The sequence below is a fragment of the Rutidosis leptorrhynchoides genome, chromosome 3 (assembly GCF_046630445.1).
Source record: "Rutidosis leptorrhynchoides isolate AG116_Rl617_1_P2 chromosome 3, CSIRO_AGI_Rlap_v1, whole genome shotgun sequence".
In the NCBI taxonomy this organism is placed as follows: Eukaryota; Viridiplantae; Streptophyta; class Magnoliopsida; order Asterales; family Asteraceae; genus Rutidosis; species Rutidosis leptorrhynchoides.
In genome coordinates this window covers 462,078,877-462,101,591 of record NC_092335.1, presented here as the reverse complement: position 1 = coordinate 462,101,591, position 22,715 = coordinate 462,078,877, and the positions used below count along the sequence as shown (strand labels likewise).

Sequence of the window (22,715 nt, the reverse complement as noted above, 5' to 3'; positions counted from 1 at the left end):
GCTAGCAAATGAAACAACGAAACTACAACGAAAAGAACCATATACACTAAAAACGAAACACCTATCAAACAAAATGAGAACCAAGAAGAAACCAATCCTATTTAAGAATTCCGACGATCCTACCCTTCCTAACAAGGCCGTCTCAATGATTTTAAGGGCCCTGTTCGAGCCATAAAAATTGTCCCCTTATATACATTTTTTTTTTATATTTGTATAAACGTAAGTACTTATCACATATGGCTGCATGCCTGAATTGATATACGGTTATATTGAACCAATTAAAATGAGTTGGGTCAATATCATTTTTTTTATTAGAGATTGAGATGATTAATGGGTCAAATAATGAGAAATTAATTTATTTAAACTCGTACTATGTCAACTAGCTAACTACAAATTTTTTTATTTTTTATTTATTTATTTATTTTTTTTTTTGCTTCAATAATATGTCACTAGTATATAAAAATATGCATTATCATTTTTTAAAATTTTAGGCCCCTATAAAACTTTAGGTCATGTTCGGTTGCATACTCTACACATGTATCAAAGACGTCCATGCTTCCTAAGAAATTATCCATGAAACTTAACTAACCAGCCATTTGAAAAACGAATACAAAGAACCACTACGGACGAAGTTGTTGCATTGTAATAGAGAGATACCGTTCATTATGTGTCAGTAGGTATTTTTATGATTTTTTGAGATGGTGTGCATAGAGATTTAACGGAAGTTAAATAGACAACAGCTCATGATGGTCGACTATGCTTTGGGATCTTTGATACCATGCTTAATAAATAAAACCCTATCGTAATATTGTATTTATTTATAAACTATTTTATAATATTAGGGGATACCTTAAAAGAACCCTAAACCTATAAACCGTAGTCTAATAGTTTTACTTAGATATTCATGATCTAATCAAGTTATCACTAACCGTTTTTGACCCTTTTTCAAATATGATGTTTGTGAGGTTTAAGCCTGATATCTTGTTATAAAGATATCAGAACCTCAACCACTTAACTATGTTCGACTTTATATGATCATCATGTTGTTTATAGTCGACTCAAAACATTTGCTAAGGCAGATTTACATAAAATACAGCATTTGGTCACATTGTATTTAGGTTAAAATATGTTTGTTGTTATTAAAACACTCAAATTATTATCTAATTTTTTACTTTTTATAAAAATTATGAACTCACCACATGCATAACTCCTTTTGGCCTTTGGATAGCCTCATAGTTTTTTTTAACTGATTACTGGTTATTATTAACCTTTATCACAAACTATATACCAAAAGATTGACAACATATATAAAGAAAAAAGATCCTCAACAAAAAATAACATGTTACATTGACAAACACAATTTTTACTTGGCAAATCTTTACTAGTTTACATGAATACTAACTAGCTCATACTTGAGTAACTCTTGAAAATCTACCGTGAACATGTTTTTAGGCATTTTGCGCAGATTTACTGTCTATACAGAACGAATGAAGCCCCGAAATGACTGTATTACAGTTGTTCATTGAAACTTGGACAGTCTTCTTGCTCTATGTAGAAAGCGAATCCTCATTTAGACGATTTTTTAAACCTTTGCATCTGTTACAAGAGGATAATATGGATCATGTTTTGAAGTGATTTGAATGTAATACTTATATTTGAAAATCTTTGTGTACTTGTTTTAACTATAGGGACTGAAAAGTCAGTCACATTTACTTATGAATAAGTTGATTCAGATTATATACTTTATGGGGATAATATGTAATAACTACTAAAGAGAAAAAGAACAAGTATAGGTGAAAAACTTGCAAAAAAGGATAAACGGAGAATCATACAAGGTATACATGTTTAATCAGTAAAGGGGAATATTTTTACTAAGATGTACGCGGTCTAACCGGTTTATTCCACGAAGGTTTTCAACCTTTTCCCATGGCCACCACAATATATGCAGCTAATAAGGTTTGAACCTAAGACTTTTACGATGATATTAGGAATCCAATCACTAGGCTATCTTGAGATGATTCCGTAAAAGGATATTTTGTATATATCTTTTAGACAAATTATGTGTTACATATGATTTTAGACAGTTTGATAGTTATATATTTTGTTTGTACAAAAGCTTCTCTGTACCTGCTGTTTGCTCATTGATGGGCTTGCATTTAAATTGGAGAGGTATTCTTCAACAACCCTTATCCACCTGTAACAGATCATATAATGATCACTCATGACGTACATTTCAATTTTTTTTTTTAAAAATAACATTATTTACGTATCGATGTTAAACTGTCAAGAGATTACAAGAGATACTTGCTGTATATGTAAAGTGAACACAATTCAGACTACAAGAGGTTACAAAAAATTTCTTACCACAAGCTTTTTCCAGACATTCCTTCAAAAAATGCAATGTGTCCTCCATGTTGTGTGGTAGCAAGAACAATATTTTTGTTTAATCTGTTAATAAAGATCAGTCCATAAATAAATATATATCCAAGATAATAATATATAAGGCATTAGTTCATGTTCAAATAACGAAAATTTACAAACTTTATATAAACAAAAAATATATTCTTTATTACATGCTTTCATTCAATTAGTACTCATTCTTTAGTATAAACTACATCAAGGTTGTAAATCATCTTAATTAGAAGGAAAAAAAAAAAAGCATTTTCCGTACCGTATCTCATCATAAGGAATGGCTTCATCAGTACAGACAGGATCATCTATAGCATTGACACACAGAAGTGGGACCGACACATTGGTGACCAAACGGGCACTGCTAGCCCATCTGTGAAATGCATCAATTGTCTGGACCAATGACTCGTTCTCATTAATATTAATAAATTACTACAAAATAATTGTGTACACTTGGATATGTTTTTAGCAGAATAATCCTATAAGGAGGAACCGTTACCTCAAAGTTTCCAGCTATTCGAGCAGAATAATTATTGAAGTCTCGAATTGAACGTGACTGCAAAGAGATGTTTAGGTTATTAATCACACTGTCAGTATCCTCAACCCATTCCCCTAATAGTTAAGTTGCTTAAACTGACCCATTTTGAGATAAAATGCAACCCAAATCGACCCCATTAAAATGGGTCAAAATTGTCATATCTAACATGCAGGATGCATGACTGCATCTTGTATATAAACTACCATACTTCTCAATCTCAAACCAAAAGTTAAGATTTGACTTTCGAGACTAAATTCTTGTAACTATCTTTGACTTGTATTAGTGATTACACCGAATTAGTTTATTGACAAAAGCGAGTTACATTATTATACCACATGACAAATAGATTGCAGGATAAAAAATTGAGTTGTGGATTACCTTCTCTATTCCTTCCCAATCTGATAGGCGGGCATAGGCTTCTTGGTGCCTACAATAAAGTTAACGGACATGAACATCATGTTCAAATTTTAATAATGTCTTATTAATAAAGGATGATGATGAGATAATACATACAACTTGGCTGCGCCTTTTAATGAACTCCCTAAAACTCTGTTATAGAACCTCTGCATAATCCCACGTGTGAAGAATCTGTCGCCAATCTGCCGAAGCTAGACGTAAGTAATGCGATTTGGATTTGGTAGAATTCAAGTTGTATGTTCCCAAAATATTTCATACTTATGAGTTATGATATGCAAAAAAAAAAAAAAAAAAAAAAAAAGGCTGTGTGCAAAGTATGATCAAATGAAAACTTATATATGATTGACTCACAGCTACATTATATTAGTATTTAAACAATATTTTCTATAATAATCTAACTCAATGATTATGATCACTACATTGTATGTTTCCGGAAAATGTGATTTTGTGACTTTTATCCCGTTTAATCGTTCAACTACAACCAATCTGGCCTGCTCCCTTTTAACTAATCTCTTTTGTGGATTCGACTCATTTGAGATGTTGATCAAACACAACCGAATCAGCCGATTCATTTATAACTAAATAGGCAGATATTGCCACCTCTATGTATGATTATTCGTATCAAGTATCAATAGTAGAGATCAAAATTTATCCTCTAATACATCTAACTGAAAAATATAATTGGTGAGAAGAAATAAATCGAGTCACTAACTAAAAGGTCCCAAGGATTACTGATAGCTACAGCTCCAACGAGCGGGACTTTAATCCCATCTTCACCCAAATATTTTACCTGTAACATCAATCACGTTTAGTCAGAATTAAAGACGAAAAGTTACATATAATTTGAAAACAGGTAACGGATAAAGTTTTCTCTATTCAAACTACCCAGGAAAGGGGAGTATTTTTGAAACATTAACACAAATTGGTACTGTGTTTTATATATTAGATCTAATCGAATAGTTAAAATCAGCTACTAAAATATTTCATTACAAATCCGGATAAAAAGTCGTACCAGAATATTGGCACCAAGGCTAGTTCCAATAGCATAAAGAGGAGTTTCAGGATGTGTGCGATGAAGATGATTCACTATTTCACCTAAATCATCCGATTTTCCAGCAGTATAGAAGCACTCGGACTGCAAAAAAGAAGGTAATAAAATTGTTAACCGTATGAACATGATTTTATCGATTTTTTATGTACAAAGACAATAATAAAAACTTACAGTAAGTGGAACGCCTCCTAGTCCCCGATGATTACTTACAACAACGTTCCATCCATGTTTCGCCATCTTATATGCAATCTCCTTAATATACTGGCATACATTGCATGCAAAAAAAAACATATACTTTTTCTTAAAACAGTTATATATGTCAAAACTGTAAACTATCTTTCATCTATGACGAAAATAATTACTCCACCCGTTCCAATTTCATTGTCACCAGACAAAAAGCACACAGTATAAAAAACATCATTATTATTACATTGTACTTTTTTCAGCTTTGTAGTTTTATCCCTTACTTTTACATATCTTTTTGTCTTACAAGAACTAGTCAAAGGCATGTATGAACTTTAACTCGTTATTTTTATATATCAATGTAAATGAACAATTATGGGACATCCTAAAATGGAATAGTGGACAATAAATTAAGGATGGAGGGAGTATTAAAAAAAAAATTCTACGAAATTAAGAATCGTACAGGAGAATTGGAATCGCTTGTTAGTCCAGGGACGACTATCAGAAGAGGAATATCAGCACAAACTGTATTAGTTTCGTTCAATCTTGTATCCGAAACTAGGTAGTGAAACAGAACAACAATCTAATATTAATATTTTTCTCGTACGGTTTTGTCAACCATAGAAAATAAAACCTATGCATGATAGTGTCGTATTAATGTGATTCTTTAACAAGACTGTTAAATAAAGATGAGTGTCATTACCATCAGAGTGCATCAGCCAATCCAACGCTATTGTTCCGCCATCAGAAGTGCGAAATATATCTCTGAAAATAAAATAACATACGGTTGGTTTAGTATCTGATTCCTGCTTCTTGAAGATGATAAATGTACCTTTTTTTTTTTTTTACCTTTTGTAGGTGAAACTAGGAGTCTTGACTAAAACATTTAACAAAATTGTCTGAAGATGTGGACTAGACAGCCATGGAGTCGCCAAATATCTACATCAGTAAACAGTAAACAGGTAAACAGATAAGGTTTTTCTTTTTCTTGTTTTGCCTAATAGTATAAGTATTTTTACTACTTACATAAGTAAACAATAAGATATCAAAAAACTCAAGAATCTGTCATATATTCATGTGTAAGTATGAAGTACTAATATAAATATAATTCACAGTTGCAATTTCTCCTTCTATATAATAAAATTTTCTCATTTTTTGTCCTTTTTAAAACTGTCCTTTAGTTTCTACAAACGATCATTCATAAAAAAAAAGTTAGCTTTTTTCAAACCAATTATCTGAACTCCTAAATTTGTAAAAACTAAGAAAATCATCAAGAAACTAATAGAATCAAAATTAAACAAAATGGGTTACCCAAAATTTTCTAAATCATCAAATTAGTAAAAGTTCAACTATACACACAATTTGATTCTAATTAATTTTTGTAAAAAATAAATCAAAACTTACCTTCCATGAAGCAGATGACACTTGGATACAACTTCAGTGTACAAATCGGAAGACCAATTGAAGGTCAAAGAAACAGAATTACCAGAAAATCCAGCAAAAAAGTCTTGTAAAATATGAATTTCAAGTAAATTGTATACAAAAACAATTGATAAGAAAACTGCTATTAAAAGGTAGTGAGAAATGGGTATGAGAGTTAACGCTCTGAATAACAACTTGTATGGTGAAATGGATGTTTCCATAATTCAGCTGAGTGAAAAATGAAACTAAGAGGGAAAGTGGAAGAAAGTTAGGTATATATAGTGTCCAACAAGTCAACATATATGGGCTAGTTGCCCATTTTGACCCTCAACCATAAGTGTCTTGTTTTATGTGGTGGTGAAACACAGTTTTATTTTGGGAAATTGATTATAAGTAATACTGTACTACGTAGGATTTTTTCGTCACGGCCATAAGTGTACAACTAAAGTATTTTAAAGTTATCTTAGTCACAGTCTTGCAAGTGTATAACTAATAACTAAACTATTTTAAAGTTATCATATAAATATAATTATATAATGGTTACGTGCAATTAGGGGGGAGTTAGAATTTTACATTAGGGGAGACTTATTCACAATTAAAAGAATCAAAGCTAATAAAACTATAAGAGGCCAAATTCTCATGTATAACCTGTTTTATTTGTTTAATACATATATAGATAGATAATTAATTTACAAAACTTTAGTAACTACTAAATAATAAAAAATGCTACTATAAAATCTGCAGTATGAAAACTGATATGACCCATGTAAATAATTGGTAAATAAACTTGTACGATATGTTTCATTTAATATTACTCCATATATAGGTTGGAAGATTGGTAATTCAAACAATTGAGTTAGATGAATAATTGATGGGAGCTTTGTTAAAATGAATAAATACGACGTATTAATATTTCATTGAATTGGGCATACTGGGGGAGGATGAACACCCTTCCGTCCCCTTTCTCACTCCGCTACCTCGTACAATGAATTTATCTTAAATAATATACTCGTAGTAAATACTAAATTTGTTTGGCAATTAATAATTTTATTTTATAATATATAAACTAATAAACTAATAGTGAGAAGTGAGGAAATATATTGACTTCAAAAAATAACACAACCTTCCCTACAAAAAATCATAATGTAATGAATTTTCTATTATACTAAGTTGCGCACTAAATATATGTAATGAGTTTATTTATTTATTTATTTACTTATTTCATTTCATTTAATTTAATTTAATTTAACTCACATGCTAAAACACACTAGAAAAAGCGTAGTTTTAGCTCATTGTGAATGTAATTTTTGGAACATGTTCACACTAGCATCTTTTTTTAATATATACTAGATCACATGCTAATTTCTTATTATCAAAGTGATAGTAAATTCATTTCTTTCTCATGTTTTTAAACTTTTATTAAATTTAAATTTGATTAACTATTTTTTACTAGCATTTTTCGTTAAGTATTTTTAACAATTGATTTGATACATCTTAAAAAGGAATACGATTAACATATTTTTTATCTTTTTAATTTTTAAAAACGAATCAACGCGCGGTGACCCATTTTCCCCGTTAATTTTGAAGTAGATACTAAACGATTTGAATATCACAACTGGAATCGTAATGGATCAGGCGATCCAATATCCATATCCATTTATACTATTTTAATATCCATTCAAATATAATTCATCAATCCATATCCATTTTATTCGTCGGTTCATATCTAATTTATTCATTGATCCATATATATATATATATATATATATATATATATATATATATATATATATATATATATATATATATATATATATATAGGATTAAGCAGGTTAACGAGTATTCTTTGAATGTTATTTTTTAAATATATTTCAATGTAATGAATTTGTTACAGAATTTTAACAAATACGAAAAAACAAATATAACGTAATTAAGCAAAATATATTACAATTGTAAGCAAATAAACACCCTACTTACCTAACAACGCTCGGCCCAGCTTTTTTCTAGTTTTTACTGATTCAAGAATTAACAATCAATCGATTCAACATTAAATATAACAATTAATTTATTAGTTTTTTTCTTTCTAAAATAACGAATACTATAAAACAAAAGATAATTCATCAAAAGATAAATGATCCGAACAAAGATTCAACTGGATAACGGAAAGCTCGAAACTAGAAAACGAAAGTCTACCCACTAATCCGCTATCTACCACCGAACCTGCCGCAAGAAGAAACAAACCAACACAACCAACCATCAAACTAAACTAAAAACTAATTAAATGATCGCTACAAATGCAAAGGACCGAAGACAATACAAGATACAAAAAAATCCTCGCAACGAACCTCTACAAGAGACGATAAATATTTCACGCAAAGAACCTCCTTGCATTCTCACTGTTAATGTTTTTTATTCTGATATGGATCATAATACTTTGCCAAAACTTCAAAAAACTCTTCGTAACTCCGACGTTTATTTCTCGATTGTTTCAAAACTAATAACTTACCCTTAAACATTTTAGGCGTCGGAAAATTGTGAGACTCCGTCGGAGATGTCGCATGCCAATTTTCGTCAACAACTATGTCAGAGAATAAATGATTAATTATGGGATACGTAAGCTCCAAGGCTTCACACCAAGGCTTCACTGACATAATATGCATGCTTAAGTAGGGTCAGGCAGAACCGTTGTTGCCTGATGGGAACTTCCCCCATATTCCTATCAATGTCTGCATGTAGCGGACACAGGTACAGAACGAAGGGGTGCTCAGCCTTCAACAATAGGCCCAGGTGCACTGGAAAATTATAATCCATATTGAATTATTTTAGACGAGCCTCCCTCAATTCAATATAATTAACATTTTTACTATATATTTAGCCCAATTACGATCAATATTTTGGTTGCAAGTCTAACCTTACACCCAAATAAAATTAACAAAATATCATACAAGTTAATTATCTATAATATCCTTTTCTTTAATGGTCTAATAATCTCTAAATTAAATAAGTTGATTCGTAAAGCGGTGAAGTGGTTATATTTATGAGGCATTATTAAATATTAATTAAAATAATTAAACAAATAAATATATTATGCATAAGATATTGACCTCTTTCAATTATTTTAGTTTGGCTCTTATTTTGTTATTTTGTGCGTAATACGAGACAATTAAACAGGAGATATCAAGTTAAGTAGTTATAATTGTAAGTTTCTTTCCTTCTTTTTCCAACTTCCATTCGATAAATATTTATTGCATTTTATCTTTGTATTAATTAATACTCCGTATATGATACTAACTCAACTTAAGTTATGAAAAAATTATTTGTGTTCAAAATTGTAATGTGTTTTTCTTTAATAGAATCGTTAGCATTACTTATTAACATTTATTGTTATTTATTGAAACCGTTGATGTTGAATGTTGATTACTAGAACGGTTAGTGTTAAACTATTTACTTTCTTAACTTTAAATAAACTATACTCTGTAACATTATTTATAACATAATCTAAACAAAACTACTTTCTATTGAATATTATTGAAAGGTTACTTCGTAAAAAAATGGCTTGGTGTGTGAAAATTAGTTAAATTTAAAGATTATTTTTGAAAAAACTTATGTATTTGATTTAACTCGGACGTTTAATTTAATTAAAATGATTTGATTTATATCATTATTGATTATGAATGAATTATGATATTTGTGAATTAAGTTTTTGTTGTAGTTATTTAGTTATTGAGTAAGCTCCGTTAACGGCAAATCTCAGACTCCGCAGTTTTGTTTTGAGTAATTGTTTTGACGGGTATATATTTTCCACCGACTTACAAACCGACCCACCCACCCACCCGTATAAACTTCTCACAAAAACAGCTTGAATCGTCATACCATAAAATACCGGATCCTACCACTTTTTGCACCTAGGTTTCGGATATTTATATATCTATAACCTCTCCGTATAACGTATTCGTTTAATCCCCTCTTTTTCCTTAAATCGATCACCAAGAAGACCTATATTTCGTATAAATTTCTCGCGCCAATTGAGAACCAGGTAGGTATTCTACCCATCATCAATGTTTTACTTTCTACACTTTATAGTTTATCATCGTTTTTAATTTATATTTGTATTGCGAGTGTAGTTTATGTGATTGTAGGAAATTCATGTTTGATTTGGTATTATTGCTAGATCGAGTTGTTGGTTAAGATTAGGGATTAGTTTCTTGTTAATATTGTGTGTTTTTGTCACCGTTCACAAGAAGCCCTAATTTTTTTAGGGTTTGCATATTGCCCTGAGACTGTACTAGTTTTGTTTGGTGGTGGTTAAACCAGTTGGAGGCTTATTATGACATCTTGTGTTAGGATAGAAACAAAATATATCTTGAATGCAAACAGATTGGGTTAACTTTTTTTACAAATAAATGTTGCAACACAGATTTTGGTATAAAAAAAACTAAGGGCATCACCACAAGCATGAAATATTCAGTTTTTGTAAGTTTTGATACTTTTGTTGAGATTTATAATGGTGGTGAAGCTGGACAATATAAAGCGTAACCAAGATTCTCAAACTGTAATAAGAAGTTGAATAGCAAGTGATATATACTAGTTATATAGGAAATTATGAAGAGTTATTAGTGGGAGCCAAACACCAATCAGGCTCTCGTCTGATCTGTAAAGTTTTAGCTGTTTAGTTTGCAAGTTTAGTGATTTGGGTTTTGTAATGCAGCCAGCTTTGTTGTAAAATCGAGTATTTTGTGTTTTGACTTGGATGTTGGTGTGAAATCTTAAATCTTTTGCTGTTTATACATGCTTCTTGTCTGATGCACGTTGTTATTGTGGTTCTACTTCCCTTTTTACTGACTATTTTTTTTGTATCTAACAGAACTCATGGCACATAGGATATTGAGAGACGTTGAGGCTGATGGTTGGGAACGTTCTGACTTCCCAATCATATGTGAGTCATGCCTAGGTGATAATCCTTACATTCGAATGGTAATCTTTTAAAACTGGTTTTATTCTATTTCTATACATTGTTATAAGCTGCGCATTTCTCATTTCTATGGATAACAACTAGCTTGACTCACGTTTAGTTGTCAGCTTGTTGTGATTTCATTTATTAGAACTTATTCTTGTCTTGATGAGCTTCATTTCTAGCTTGACTCACGTTTAGTTGTCAGCTTGTTGTGATTTCATTTATTAGAACTTATTCTTGTCTTGATGAGCTTCATTTGTTTCCAATACATGTTATTAATCAATAATGATAAATGTGCAGACAAAAGCAAATTATGATAAGGAATGCAAGATCTGCACTAGACCCTTCACAGTTTTCAGGTGGAGACCTGGTCGGGACGCAAGATACAAAAAAAGCGAGATCTGTCAAACTTGTAGCAAGCTGAAAAATGTGTGTCAAGTTTGCCTTCTTGATCTTGAATACGGTTTGCCTGTTCAGGTTCGAGATACTGCGCTCAGTATTAACTCAAATGATTCCATTCCAAAGAGCGATGTCAACAGGGAATACTTTGCCGAAGAGCATGATCGCAGGGTATGTATTTTTCTATCCATTACCTCAATTAATAATTCTACACTTTTTGCTATGTAATAAAGGTGTCATTTTCAACTCTTTTTAATAGAACAAATGGTCATATGCAGGTTATGTTGTATTGTTTTTTTTTTTTTTTTTTTTTTTTTTTTTTTTTTTTTTTTTTTTTTTTTTTTGAAAAGCAAAAAGATATTATAACCAGGAAAGAAAAGAGTACAAAGGGATACAAACTGCCACGAATTATGGCTATATACAAAATTACATTTTGAAATCAGAAAAGCAAAAGAGATTAGAAATTAGAAAATGTAACAAGGAAGATTAGCCGACTCCCGATCTATTGTGGTTGGAGGAGATGAAGGAGCTCGGGTTAATTAGCCATTGTGACCATTCCAAGTTGGATTTCTTTAAGCGTTTCGAGATCCAAGCGAAGCTGGCCGTTTGAATATTGGTTAGAATCGAATCCCCGTTCCACACTTTGTTCTTGAAAACCACCTCGTTTCGGGCCCTCCATATGAAATAGCTACAAGCCCATTTAGCACTCTGCCATATTTGTTTGCCAACTTTTGTGATCCCAGGATGGGCAGAAGTGTAATCGAAAATCTGCTCAAGAGAAGACAAATTTGCATTTGAAGAGTTCCACCATTTGAAAAATAGCAACCATAACTCTTTAACCTTGGTACACTCCAATAAAGTATGATCCACTGTTTCTGTATTGTTGGAGCATAACGGACATAAAATAGAGTCTAAATCTATCCCTCGTTTGTCGAGTTCGACTCTGACCGGGATCCTTTTTTGTTTTGCTCTCCAAACGAAAATACCGATTTTTTGTGGTACTGCTTTATTTAATAGTGTTTCGGATGAAGAATGTGTGCCCAGCCTTTTATCATCGATTAATAGAGCCATTGTTTTCGATTTGTAGACTCCATCTTGATCTAAACGCCATTTCCACTTATCAACTTCCCCATAGACAAAAGTTATACTTTCGATTAAACCCACGAGCAGATCTAAATCATTATGGGCTCGACCTCTGATCGGCCTGGCCCATTTCCAATTGAAGACATTTGACCCCGATGACCCGTTAATTCTATCTTGGACGGTAGCCTGCTTGTCTGTTTCGAGAGCATATAGCCTGCCAAATGAGTCTTTTAGCTTGCTGTTGCCTACCCACATTTCTTCCCAAAACAAGGTGTCGTTTCCACTTCCAATGCTTTTGAAGAAGGATGATGAGAATTCAATTCCTTGAGCATCTATAGCAGCACCAACTTTAATAATGTTTCTCCAAGTTGTTGCTCCCGAATAAGTCCTGTCATGGTTAGCACAATCTAAACCGCCCCCCGACCCGTAAATACTAGTAATGACTTTCGCCCATAAACTATTTTGGTCGGTTTTGAAACGCCACCACCATTTGGCTAAAAGTGCAAGGTTTTTTGCATAAAGGGACCCAATGTTTAACCCGCCCATTTTGTAAGGAAGTAGCACTTTTTCCCATTTGACCCAAGAAAGTTTTTTAGATTCACCCGTCCCGCCCCAAAAGAAATTGTACCTCAAGGATTCTAGAAGCTTGACAACACTTGCTGGAGCTCTGAATAAGGAGAAATAATATAAGGGTAAACTGCTAAGCACCGATTTCACGAGTGTTAATCTACCACCAAACGAAATAGTTTTAGCTTTCCAATCGGCTAAACGTTTTTTGAATTTCGAAATGACCGAATCCCACGCATTCAACTTGTTCATTTTCATTCCCAATGGAAGACCAAGATATTTTAATGGAAGTTTTCCTGCCAAACAATTCATCTTACCCGACATTCTTAAGACTTCACTTTCACTTACTCCTATACCGAAAAGACTGCTTTTCTGGATATTGATTTTTAAACCTGAAAGTTTTTCGAAGCATAGGAGAAGTTTCATCAGGTTTGTGGTATTTATGTCACTCCATTCCCCGAAGAAGATCATATCATCGGCATACTGTAAATGCGATACGACAATTTTGTCACGACCTACCGAAACGCCTTTGTAAGATCCTGTCTCAACAGCTTTTTTAACAAGTAGGTTTAGGCCCTCGGCTGCAATAATGAAAAGGAACGGAGATAACGGGTCTCCTTGTCTCACCCCTTTTTCCGGTTTAAATTCGCTGGTTGGAGACCCGTTAACGAGAACGGAAATACTTGTCGAAGTGAGGCAGGCCTCTATCCACTTTAACCATTTGTTTCCAAACCCGAGACTCTTCATTGTGTCGAGAATAAATTGCCACTTGAGCCGATCAAAGGCCTTTTCGAAATCAACCTTGAAGATAAGTCCTTTCTTCTTATCCTTTTTCAGATTGTCAATCGTTTCGTTTGCAATAAGGACTCCATCTAAGATATACCGACCCTCGATAAAAGCACTTTGCTCGACGCCGATTACTTTATGGATGATACTTTTAAGTCGTCTAGCAAGCACTTTAGAGATTATCTTATACATACTTCCGATAAGGCTTATTGGACGGTAATCACGAAGGCATAAAGGGTTGTCGTTTTTTGGAATAAGAGTAATAAAGGATGCGTTACAACCCTTAGAGATTTCCATCCGGTTCCAAAACATATCGAAAACTTTGATGATGTCGTCTTTCATTAGCCACCAAAACTTTTTGTAAAATTTGAGATTAAATCCGTCGGGTCCCGGAGCTTTAGAGCTCCCACAACTTTGAATTGCTTGCCAAATTTCTTCTTCAGTGAATCTATCTTCAAGCAGGGAGTTGTCGTTGTCATTTATACATTGGCATTGGAATAAGAAGGAACCAGCATCCGAATCAGTATCTTTAAAAATAGTCGAAAAGTAATAGTAAACCTCCTCTTTTATTTTTTGTGGGTTGTCTGACCAAATGCCATCGATTTGAATACCACGAATTGAGTTCTTATTGGCCCTTCTCTTGACAAAATTATGAAAATATTTTGAGTTTTCATCCCCCTCGAGCGCCCATTTCACTCTAGATTTCTGCTTCAACATGTTTAATTGGACTTTTTCTTTAAGGAACCATTGTTTTCTTTCATTTAGCCAGGACGTTCTTTCATCATCATTTAATTGTCTCGATTCTGCAGTTCGTTCCCATAACTTGGCAGCATTTGCGTGGCTTTGGATTTCAGTATCGAGGTTGTTGTAGACAGAACTAGCTTGTTTCAGTTCAAGTTTGACCATCTTTAATTTGTTTCTAACAATACAGTCTGCTCTTGAACCCGAGTAATGTTGGTTCCAAATATTTTCAATGATCTGATCGACACCCTCGATTTTTAACCATTCATTGAAGATTCTTATTGGTTTGGGACCAAAATCATAGAAACCGTTTTTTAGAATAATCGGGGCGTGATCCGATTGTTTTCTATCAAGAACGGTAGCATGAATTTCAGGCCAAATATCGTTAAATTCCTCGGAAATCAAGAATCTGTCAATTTTACTGAACTTAATTCCATTATCGCAAACCCGTGTGAATTTACTCCCACCAAGAGGAACATCAATTAAGCATGTGTTGTTGATAAATTCATTGAATTTAGCCGCCCAATTGGAATTGAAATCAGAATTTAATCTATCGAATTGGGATCTTACCTCATTGAAGTCACCACATAAAAGCCATGGAATGTTGTCGTGGTTAATTAAGGATTGTAAGCTGTTCCAGAATCTGACCTTTTTCGCGGTTGAGTGTGGCCCGTATACATTTACAATGGCTACTTCTGAAGATATCCCTTGACAATGACCTTTCACAGCTATGAAAAATTCGCCTTCTAAAGCTTCAGTAGCTCTGAATACCGAGTGATCCCAAATTAAAATTATGCCTCCTGATTGCCCTTGTGCATCTTTTTGAATGTAATTGAAATTGTAAGAACCCCAGAACCTCGCGATGTGATCATCTTTTAAACTACCGCACTTTGTTTCTTGAAGTGCTAGAAACCAAGGATTTTCTGATCTACACAAATCTTTTAGCCATTTGATCCGATTTTCTTTACCAATGCCACGAATATTAAGTGATAGAACTATCATTAAAAACATTAAGATCGAAATGATAGGTAACCAAACAGACTATTGTTTGGTCGTCCATCGAACACCGAGGGTCTCACCGTATTCTTTGATTTCCTTACTGGTAATGGAGTTTTTTGAGTTGATTTTTGAGGAAGTAGATGGGCTTGAAGTGGAGGATTTATTTGGTTTCTTTTTGTTGGAAACACGATTTGGTTTGGATTGTTTGGTTGGTGGTTTGGGTTGAATTGGAGGTTTGGATGATTGGGGTTGGGATGCTTTAGGATTAGTTCTGGCTCTATGTTTGAATTGAAGAAAAGTTGACGATCCATGCCATTTTGTGGATTTTTCGGAGCACTGTTTTGAATTGGAGTTTGGAACAGTTGAATGAATACGAGAGTTACGGTTTGATGGTGTGATTGAATCAGTGTTTGGGTTGTGAGTGATTCGAGTAGGATTTGGAGAAAGATTGGGATCGACAAAACTGCTATTTGGAATGATTGGGGTTGAGATGGGTTTTTTATGAGAGATTGATTCAGGATGAGATTGGGTAGGAGGCGAAGAATGGATTGAGGTATCGTTTTGGGTTCGATCTTTGGAGGAGGATGGAGCAGAATTAATATGGGAGATAGGATTAGAAGGTGAATGATGAGAAGATGACGATTGAGTTGAGGGGGTGTTTTGAGATTGGACTTTGGGGGGCGATGAATCGGATTTTTCATAAGTGTCGGAAATAGGAGTGGGGTGATCATCGGAGTTGTTTGAGTTTAACAGTATGGGCACGTTTGTATTGAGTTTGGTGTAAATTGGGTCATTTGGTATTGGGTTTGGTGTGGATTCTTGGTTAGGACTTGGATTGGGTTCACAAAAAAATGGGCTTTGGTTATTACATGGATTGATGGGTATAGGTGAACTTGGGCTTTGTTTGTCTGGCGTGTGTGTATATGGTCTAGCATGGCTTAAGTTTTGGTTATTGGGTTTTGGTGGTGTTGGGCTTGGATTGTTATTGGGATTATTGGGGTTTGGTGATGTTGGGCTTAGGTTAGAGGTGTGGAGATTTCCGATTGAGTCATTATTTTGAAAAAGATTTCTGCTACAAATTGGGGAATGAGATTCTCGAGGTTGGTTTCTTGACATAATTTTTTGTGTTTTGTGAGGATATTCTTTTGGTGTAACCAATGGTTTAGGGAAAGGTGATTCATTAATTATTGGATTGGGGAATTGTGTGGTCTCCAGGCGTGAAGGGTTAGGGTTACGATTTCCCAGGTGACTTTCCAACTTTTCACCTGAGTTCAAGGTCCGGTCAGATTGCTTTTTCCGGTCACCGGAGTAATTGTTTTTGCTGGTTTTGAAAACGGTTTCTTCAATGAAGTCATCCGAGTCGTTTCTTTCATTATTCTCGTCGGATAAATTATCATTGTTGTTGTAGAAGTTAACAGAAGATTCAGCAAAAGAATGATTATCATCAGAAAGTTCGTCATCTTCATCATCATCTTTGTCATTCTCTGATGCGTTATCCTCATCCCCCTTATCTTCATCCATAGGTTTTTCTTCCATCTCAACTTCAATTACATCACATTCAGTAACAAAGACATGGTATTGCTTGGAGCCCACAACGAGTTTTAGATCATCTCTTATCAGGTTAGGAACATTAGTTTGAATTAGGACCTTACCAACTACAAGTGACTGATTGCCTGCAATGGAGCAGTTCTTAGTAGCAACCACTTTACCCCACCACTCGGCGATGGAGGTGAAAGTTTTTTCTTTCCATACCGAAACCGGAACGCCTAGTATGCTTATCCAGGATAGCCTGCCATTTGTTATGTGATGTTGGTTCCACCTTTTTATGTTACTTAACCATTTATAGAGAAAATGATCATGGTTTTCCAGAATGGTAGCAACTGATTCTTCTCTTTCAAATACAAGCATAATGTCGAATCCACCTAAATATTTTAGATTGAAGTTGAATAAGCCTTCTGCAGCACAGATTTCACCAAAGGTTTCGAGGATCTCTAACTTTTTGACTTGCCCCACAATTGCATGCATGAGCAAACCAGAATCGTCAAGATCGGCATAGACGACCTTATCTTTTTCTCTTGGAACTTTCCTTTTTTCATTGATGATTTCTCTTGCGTCTACTACGTTTTTGTAACTTCTTCCATCGGTTTTCTGGAATTGAGGGATGGTTTTGGTATAGTTAAGGTTGGATCTGGCACTCGGTTGATTCATTGTCGGTGGTGGAGGTGGCAGATCCATCTTGTCTTCATTTGCCACAAAAACTTTTAGACATTGATTATCAGCCATAGCATTGCTTAACTTTCTTGCAAAGCTTTCCATATTGATGTCTAGTATTCCTTCGAATCTAGCAAACCCAAATCTTTGTCCACTTTTTAGTCTCCTAATCGGTGGAACAAAAACTTCCCGGATTGAGCCATATTGTTTAAACAGCCGCCACAAATCAGTTATGTTCCAAGAATCAGGAAAATTGTAAAAGAAGAATGATTTGATTCCATGACTTCCTCTAACACCCGTGAATTGATGCTTAGCTTGGTTACCCTTATCTTCTCTCCCGTATCCGACTCCTGCCGTGCGAAATGCTTCATGAACCCCATTGGTTGATCGCTCATTTGGAATTCTCTCTCCGCTCATTTGGAAATCTGTTGTATTGTTAATGGGTAGAACAGGTAAAATCTAAAAAGGTGGCTCCAAAGAAAATGTTATTCTCTTTTTGACCCATTTAACATATCTGTTTTAAACAAGTTTTTTTTTTCACACATTAGATATGCAACAACATATCCTAAGTCAACATGTTTATAAGTAAATGGGTTGAAATTGAAACTCTTGTTTAAAGCAATATTAGATACAGGTGTTGAGTTACTTTTTTTTTATTGTTGTTTCGTTCTTGATACAGGCAAGAGCAGGGCTAGACTATGAGTCCTCATATGGAAAGGAACGACCAAATGATACCATTCTGAAACTACAAAGGACAACACCGTATTACCAGAGAAACCGAGCACATATCTGCAGTTTCTTCATCAGAGGTGAATGTACGAGAGGTGCCGAATGCCCTTATCGGCATGAGATGCCTGTTACTGGCGAGTTATCTCAACAGAATATCAAAGACCGTTATTATGGGTACGTAACTATCACTCTACTGTTATTTAGATCGCACACACTAATAACACTTTGAAAAACATTGCCATTTATAAAGTGATGATATTCGTGAAAAACTAAAAGTACTATACCACACATCTATGGGGAACATCAACTACTTGTGTAATTTCTGTTTTAAAAATTAAAAATGGTATAACAATTGTAGTTGTATGTAGTGATATTTATGAAGGTTTTGTTATTTCTTTAAGGGATTATAGATTAGGAGGCCACCCAAATATGTAGTTTTGTGTTTGTAGGCCACTCGTAATAAAAAACAACTTTATAGGCCATCCAAACTTGTAATTTGTTACTTTCAACCAAACAAAGCAAAAAAATAATATTAGAAATTGTATATGACACAAGTAACCTTGTATTCAAATAAATTAAATCAATAAATTACCTTACCTTTGTGTTTAAAAAAACAACAAACTACATTTGTGTCATTTTACAATCTTTGATGAGTTTTTTTGGTTGGATTTGGTCGAAATGCAACAAGTTACCAGTTTTGCGTGGCATATAAAGTCATATTAATAAACAGGTGGCCTAAATACACAAAACTTTATATTTCAGTGGCCTCAAGGCTCAAAGTATATAATCACTTTCTTCAAAGGTCTATCTATGATGCTTGTTTTCTATTGCATCATATATTTTTTCCTTTTTTTGAAGATGATTTTAGAGTTTCTTATAATTAATTTTATTGCTAGTGTGATGTTTTAAAGTGAGATCTTCATGCATATATATAAAGTGAGATCTTTTTGATATGCATGTGATATTTAAGCAACCCTTGCTTAAGTTATACTTGAATTATATATAAACAAGTTATATTTATGCTAATTAACATGAATATTTTAACAACATATGAATTTTTTTTCATCACTATTTACAGAATTAATGACCCAGTTGCAATGAAGCTACTGAACAAGGCTGGTGAAATGCCGTCTCTCGAACCCCCAGAAGACGAGAGCATAAGAACCCTATATGTAGGAGGGATAGATGCTAGACTTTCAGAACAAGACCTTAGAGACACCTTTTACTCTCACGGCGAAATCGAGTCCGTTAAAATGGTTTTTCAACGTGGGTGTGCATTCGTCACTTACACTACTCGAGAAGGTGCAGAAAAAGCAGCCAATGAACTATCAAACAAACTCGTCATCAAAGGCCTTAGGCTAAAACTAATGTGGGGCCGACCACAAGTACCAAAAACTGATAATGAAGGTGTTTCTGATGACGCCAGACAGCAAGCGGTTGCACACAGCGGATTATTACCCCGTGCTGTCATATCACAGCAGCAAAACCAGTTTCAACCGCCAGGGGCGGCAGCTGGTCCAGACCAATTGCCGCCACAGATGCATTATTTTAACATTCCACCACCGCCAGGTCAGCATGGTAGGGCTTTTTATCCGTCGATGGATCCTTCTAGAATGGGGGCGGTGATCCAAACTCAAGATGGGAGTGGGGCAAGTGGGTCAGGTGAGAATAGGAGTGGCGGTTCTGGTCAGCCTCAGTATGCTGCTTATCCACCGCCACCAATGCCGCCTCAAGGTGGTGGTAGTGGCCAATACTATCAACAGTATTATCCACCGCGGCCGTATGCTTATGGTCCGCCACCACCACAACCACAACCATATCAACAATACCCTTCACAGGCTCATCAGACCATGATGGCTACACCAGGACCAAGCGGGGAACAGGCTAATCAGCAGAATGCACCCCCGGGTGCACCACCGGCAGCAGCTGCTGCAGCCGGGCCGCAACAAGAATGAAGAAAAGAGCTTCTGTTTTGGGCTTATTGTTAAAAAAAAAACTGGCAGTCAATTGAAACAGTTATTTTCAATATTTTCGCTTCTTATGCTACACTGAGCTTTTTTCAATTTTGTAATGAAAGTTTGTTACTAGATGTTTGGATTCCAAATCACTGATCTTAAAATTTCTTGATCTGAATTTTTCTTGCTGCATTTGTTGGATCTGTTTGACTGACAGCACGCGTGTTTTTTTTGTTATGCTTTTGTTCTTGTTGAACGCTTGGTCAAATAATGATCAGCAATGTCTTGTTCATTACGAGGAAAGAAGCTTCGATGTATGTGGTTAAACGATGTGTAACTAGTTAAAAACACAGTTTATGTGTTTCATGTATTAGTTTGACACAATCCTTGAGGTTTAAAACACGCATGTAGGCGACATTTCTTAGTCTTTACAATGATCTTAAATTGTAGGAAACATCATGTTACATACCAACCTTATAATAATATATAATATAATTAATTATAATATTAAGCTTTTTGATTACGTACCACCATGGAGTACGTTCATTGACCAAAACAAATACACGTCATAGCAATATAGCATGTTGATCTTATATTTATATCATATTGACAATAAACAAAGACATGTCTCCATGTGAAAATGAGAATCAATATTATTAACTTTTTAAGCTAAATTCACAAATCTTGAAGTCTCCAAAATTCAATGTTCAAACCTTTTGTCCTAACTGCTACAAAAACACCTAACCCCACTTTATACATCTCTATATATGAAAGTCTCCCTTCGATATTCTCTTATCATAATAATACAATTTACTAACAAAAACCTTATATTTCCAATACAATTTCTTTGATTCTTTCGTCGCTGATACCTTGTTTCTATATTACCACTCATAATGTCTCTTAGAGCTAGACCGTTAGCAAACACATCCTCCTCAGACGATGAGGAGGATCACAACGAAGCCCCCGAAACCCCTAAACCGGCCCAACCACCACCCACTTTATCACAATGGGCTATTTCACAAACACTAGCTAGCACGGCCCAATTATCCAACCTTTTACCAACAGGCACCCTTTTAGCCCTCCAAACCGTTACACCTATCTTCACAAACCACGGTCAATGTGATATAGTCACACGCCCACTCACCGCTATCCTACTCATCTTCCTAACCGCAGCTTGTTTCCTTGCAAGCTTTACTGACAGTTTCAAGTCATCAGATGGTCAAGTGTTTTATGGTTTTGCGACGTTTAAAGGCATGTGGGTGTTTGATTCTCAAACCGCAGCGGCTTCATCATCCGGTTCACCGGACTTAAGAAAGTATAAGTTGACCGCAGTTGATTGGATTCATGCGTGTGTGTCGGCTTTTGTTTTGTGGACTTTGCTAGAAGTGTGGTCAGTTGTTTTTATCCAAAACCAAGTCATGAAGCTCAAGAGGTTTTAGACATTGTTCCTTTAGGACTTGGTCTTGTTTGTAGTTTGGTATTTGTGATTTTTCCTTCTAAAAGACATGGCATTGGCTACCCAGTCAGCCATTGACCCAATAAGGATGGATGCATCAGACCACGCGTCTGGAACTTATCTGCTAAATAAGTCTCATTTGTCATATTTGGATCATAGTCTAATTTATTATAGGAATTTTAATTGTTTAACGCAACATCTTGGTACATTTGTATACACGTTTACAGTAATAAACACACAATTATATGTTCTAAGTTGTATTTTTTTCCATCATTTTTTTCCATTTTTTCCATTTTCTTTACTAAATTGTCATTATACTCCAATCTTTAATCATACCAAGATGGTCAACTTCAAACCTCATTAGACCTCGTACAAGATTAATCATTCCAAGATGTTTAATCATTCCTGAAATCTTGTAAATTCTCAATTTCAAACCTCATTAGTAGAGAATAGCACAACATATCTTCGAGTACGGCCACAGGATAACCTAATTAGACCTCGTACATCTTATTATAAATATTCTTTTTCCGGTAGCATGAACAGGGTCAATCTTATCCGTTTATTTATTTAGATTAATAACACAATGTTAATTTGTTAAGGTTAATTTTTATCTGTGAGACTTAGAGACACGTCAAGATCTAGATCTACAAATTGTTTAAAATATATTGTAAAATGAATAAATGAATATACTAACGACGGTCAAAATACTAGTATGATGAAGTTTGAGAATGGCTTAGCTGTAATCGGCGGCTTGATTACTTGTTATATTGGAGTCGGTAGCAAGACCAATTCTATCAGAGCTTCACTTTTTAGGC

General features: G+C 34.4%; 2 protein-coding genes and 1 pseudogene across 2 annotated transcripts; 2 read left to right on the top strand and 1 right to left on the bottom strand.

Moving 5' to 3' along the window:
- Positions 1-1,285: 1,285 nt before the first annotated feature.
- On the bottom strand, positions 1,286-6,247 carry LOC139898048 (embryogenesis-associated protein EMB8-like). The gene is made up of 14 exons (XM_071880754.1): positions 6,003-6,247; positions 5,448-5,537; positions 5,302-5,363; positions 5,062-5,156; positions 4,587-4,676; positions 4,377-4,499; positions 4,077-4,154; positions 3,461-3,546; positions 3,326-3,374; positions 2,909-2,965; positions 2,672-2,802; positions 2,365-2,448; positions 2,128-2,194; positions 1,286-1,596 (listed from the first exon to the last, which is right to left on the bottom strand). Exons 1-14 carry the CDS (start codon positions 6,239-6,241, stop codon positions 1,567-1,569), a joined length of 1,281 nt encoding a protein of 426 aa, XP_071736855.1. The 5' UTR covers positions 6,242-6,247; the 3' UTR covers positions 1,286-1,566.
- A 3,672-nt stretch (positions 6,248-9,919) lies between these two features.
- Positions 9,920-20,735, top strand: LOC139898047 (zinc finger CCCH domain-containing protein 40-like). The gene is made up of 5 exons (XM_071880753.1): positions 9,920-10,056; positions 10,885-10,994; positions 11,275-11,544; positions 18,440-18,663; positions 19,568-20,735. The coding sequence occupies exons 2-5, from the start codon at positions 10,890-10,892 to the stop codon at positions 20,442-20,444; spliced, it is 1,476 nt and encodes a 491-aa protein (XP_071736854.1). The 5' UTR covers positions 9,920-10,056; positions 10,885-10,889; the 3' UTR covers positions 20,445-20,735.
- Positions 20,736-21,195: 460 nt separating this feature from the next.
- LOC139898046 (protein DMP5-like) lies at positions 21,196-22,158 on the top strand (annotated as a pseudogene).
- Positions 22,159-22,715: the final 557 nt, after the last annotated feature.

Excerpts from the sequence above, each read along its gene's own strand:
- LOC139898047 (XM_071880753.1), top strand. The coding sequence starts at position 10,890 with ATGGCACATAGGATATTGAGAGACGTTGAGGCTGATGGTTGGGAACGT. Across the intron at positions 10,995-11,274 it reads ATAATCCTTACATTCGAATG|ACAAAAGCAAATTATGATAA; the intron begins GTAATCTTTTAA and ends ATAAATGTGCAG. Across the intron at positions 11,545-18,439 it reads CCGAAGAGCATGATCGCAGG|GCAAGAGCAGGGCTAGACTA; the intron begins GTATGTATTTTT and ends TTCTTGATACAG.
- LOC139898048 (XM_071880754.1), bottom strand. The coding sequence starts at position 6,241 with ATGGAAACATCCATTTCACCATACAAGTTGTTATTCAGAGCGTTAACT. Across the intron at positions 5,157-5,301 it reads TTGGCTGATGCACTCTGATG|TTTCGGATACAAGATTGAAC; the intron begins GTAATGACACTC and ends TTCACTACCTAG. Across the intron at positions 3,547-4,076 it reads GTAATCCTTGGGACCTTTTA|ATTGGCGACAGATTCTTCAC; the intron begins GTTAGTGACTCG and ends TAGCTTCGGCAG.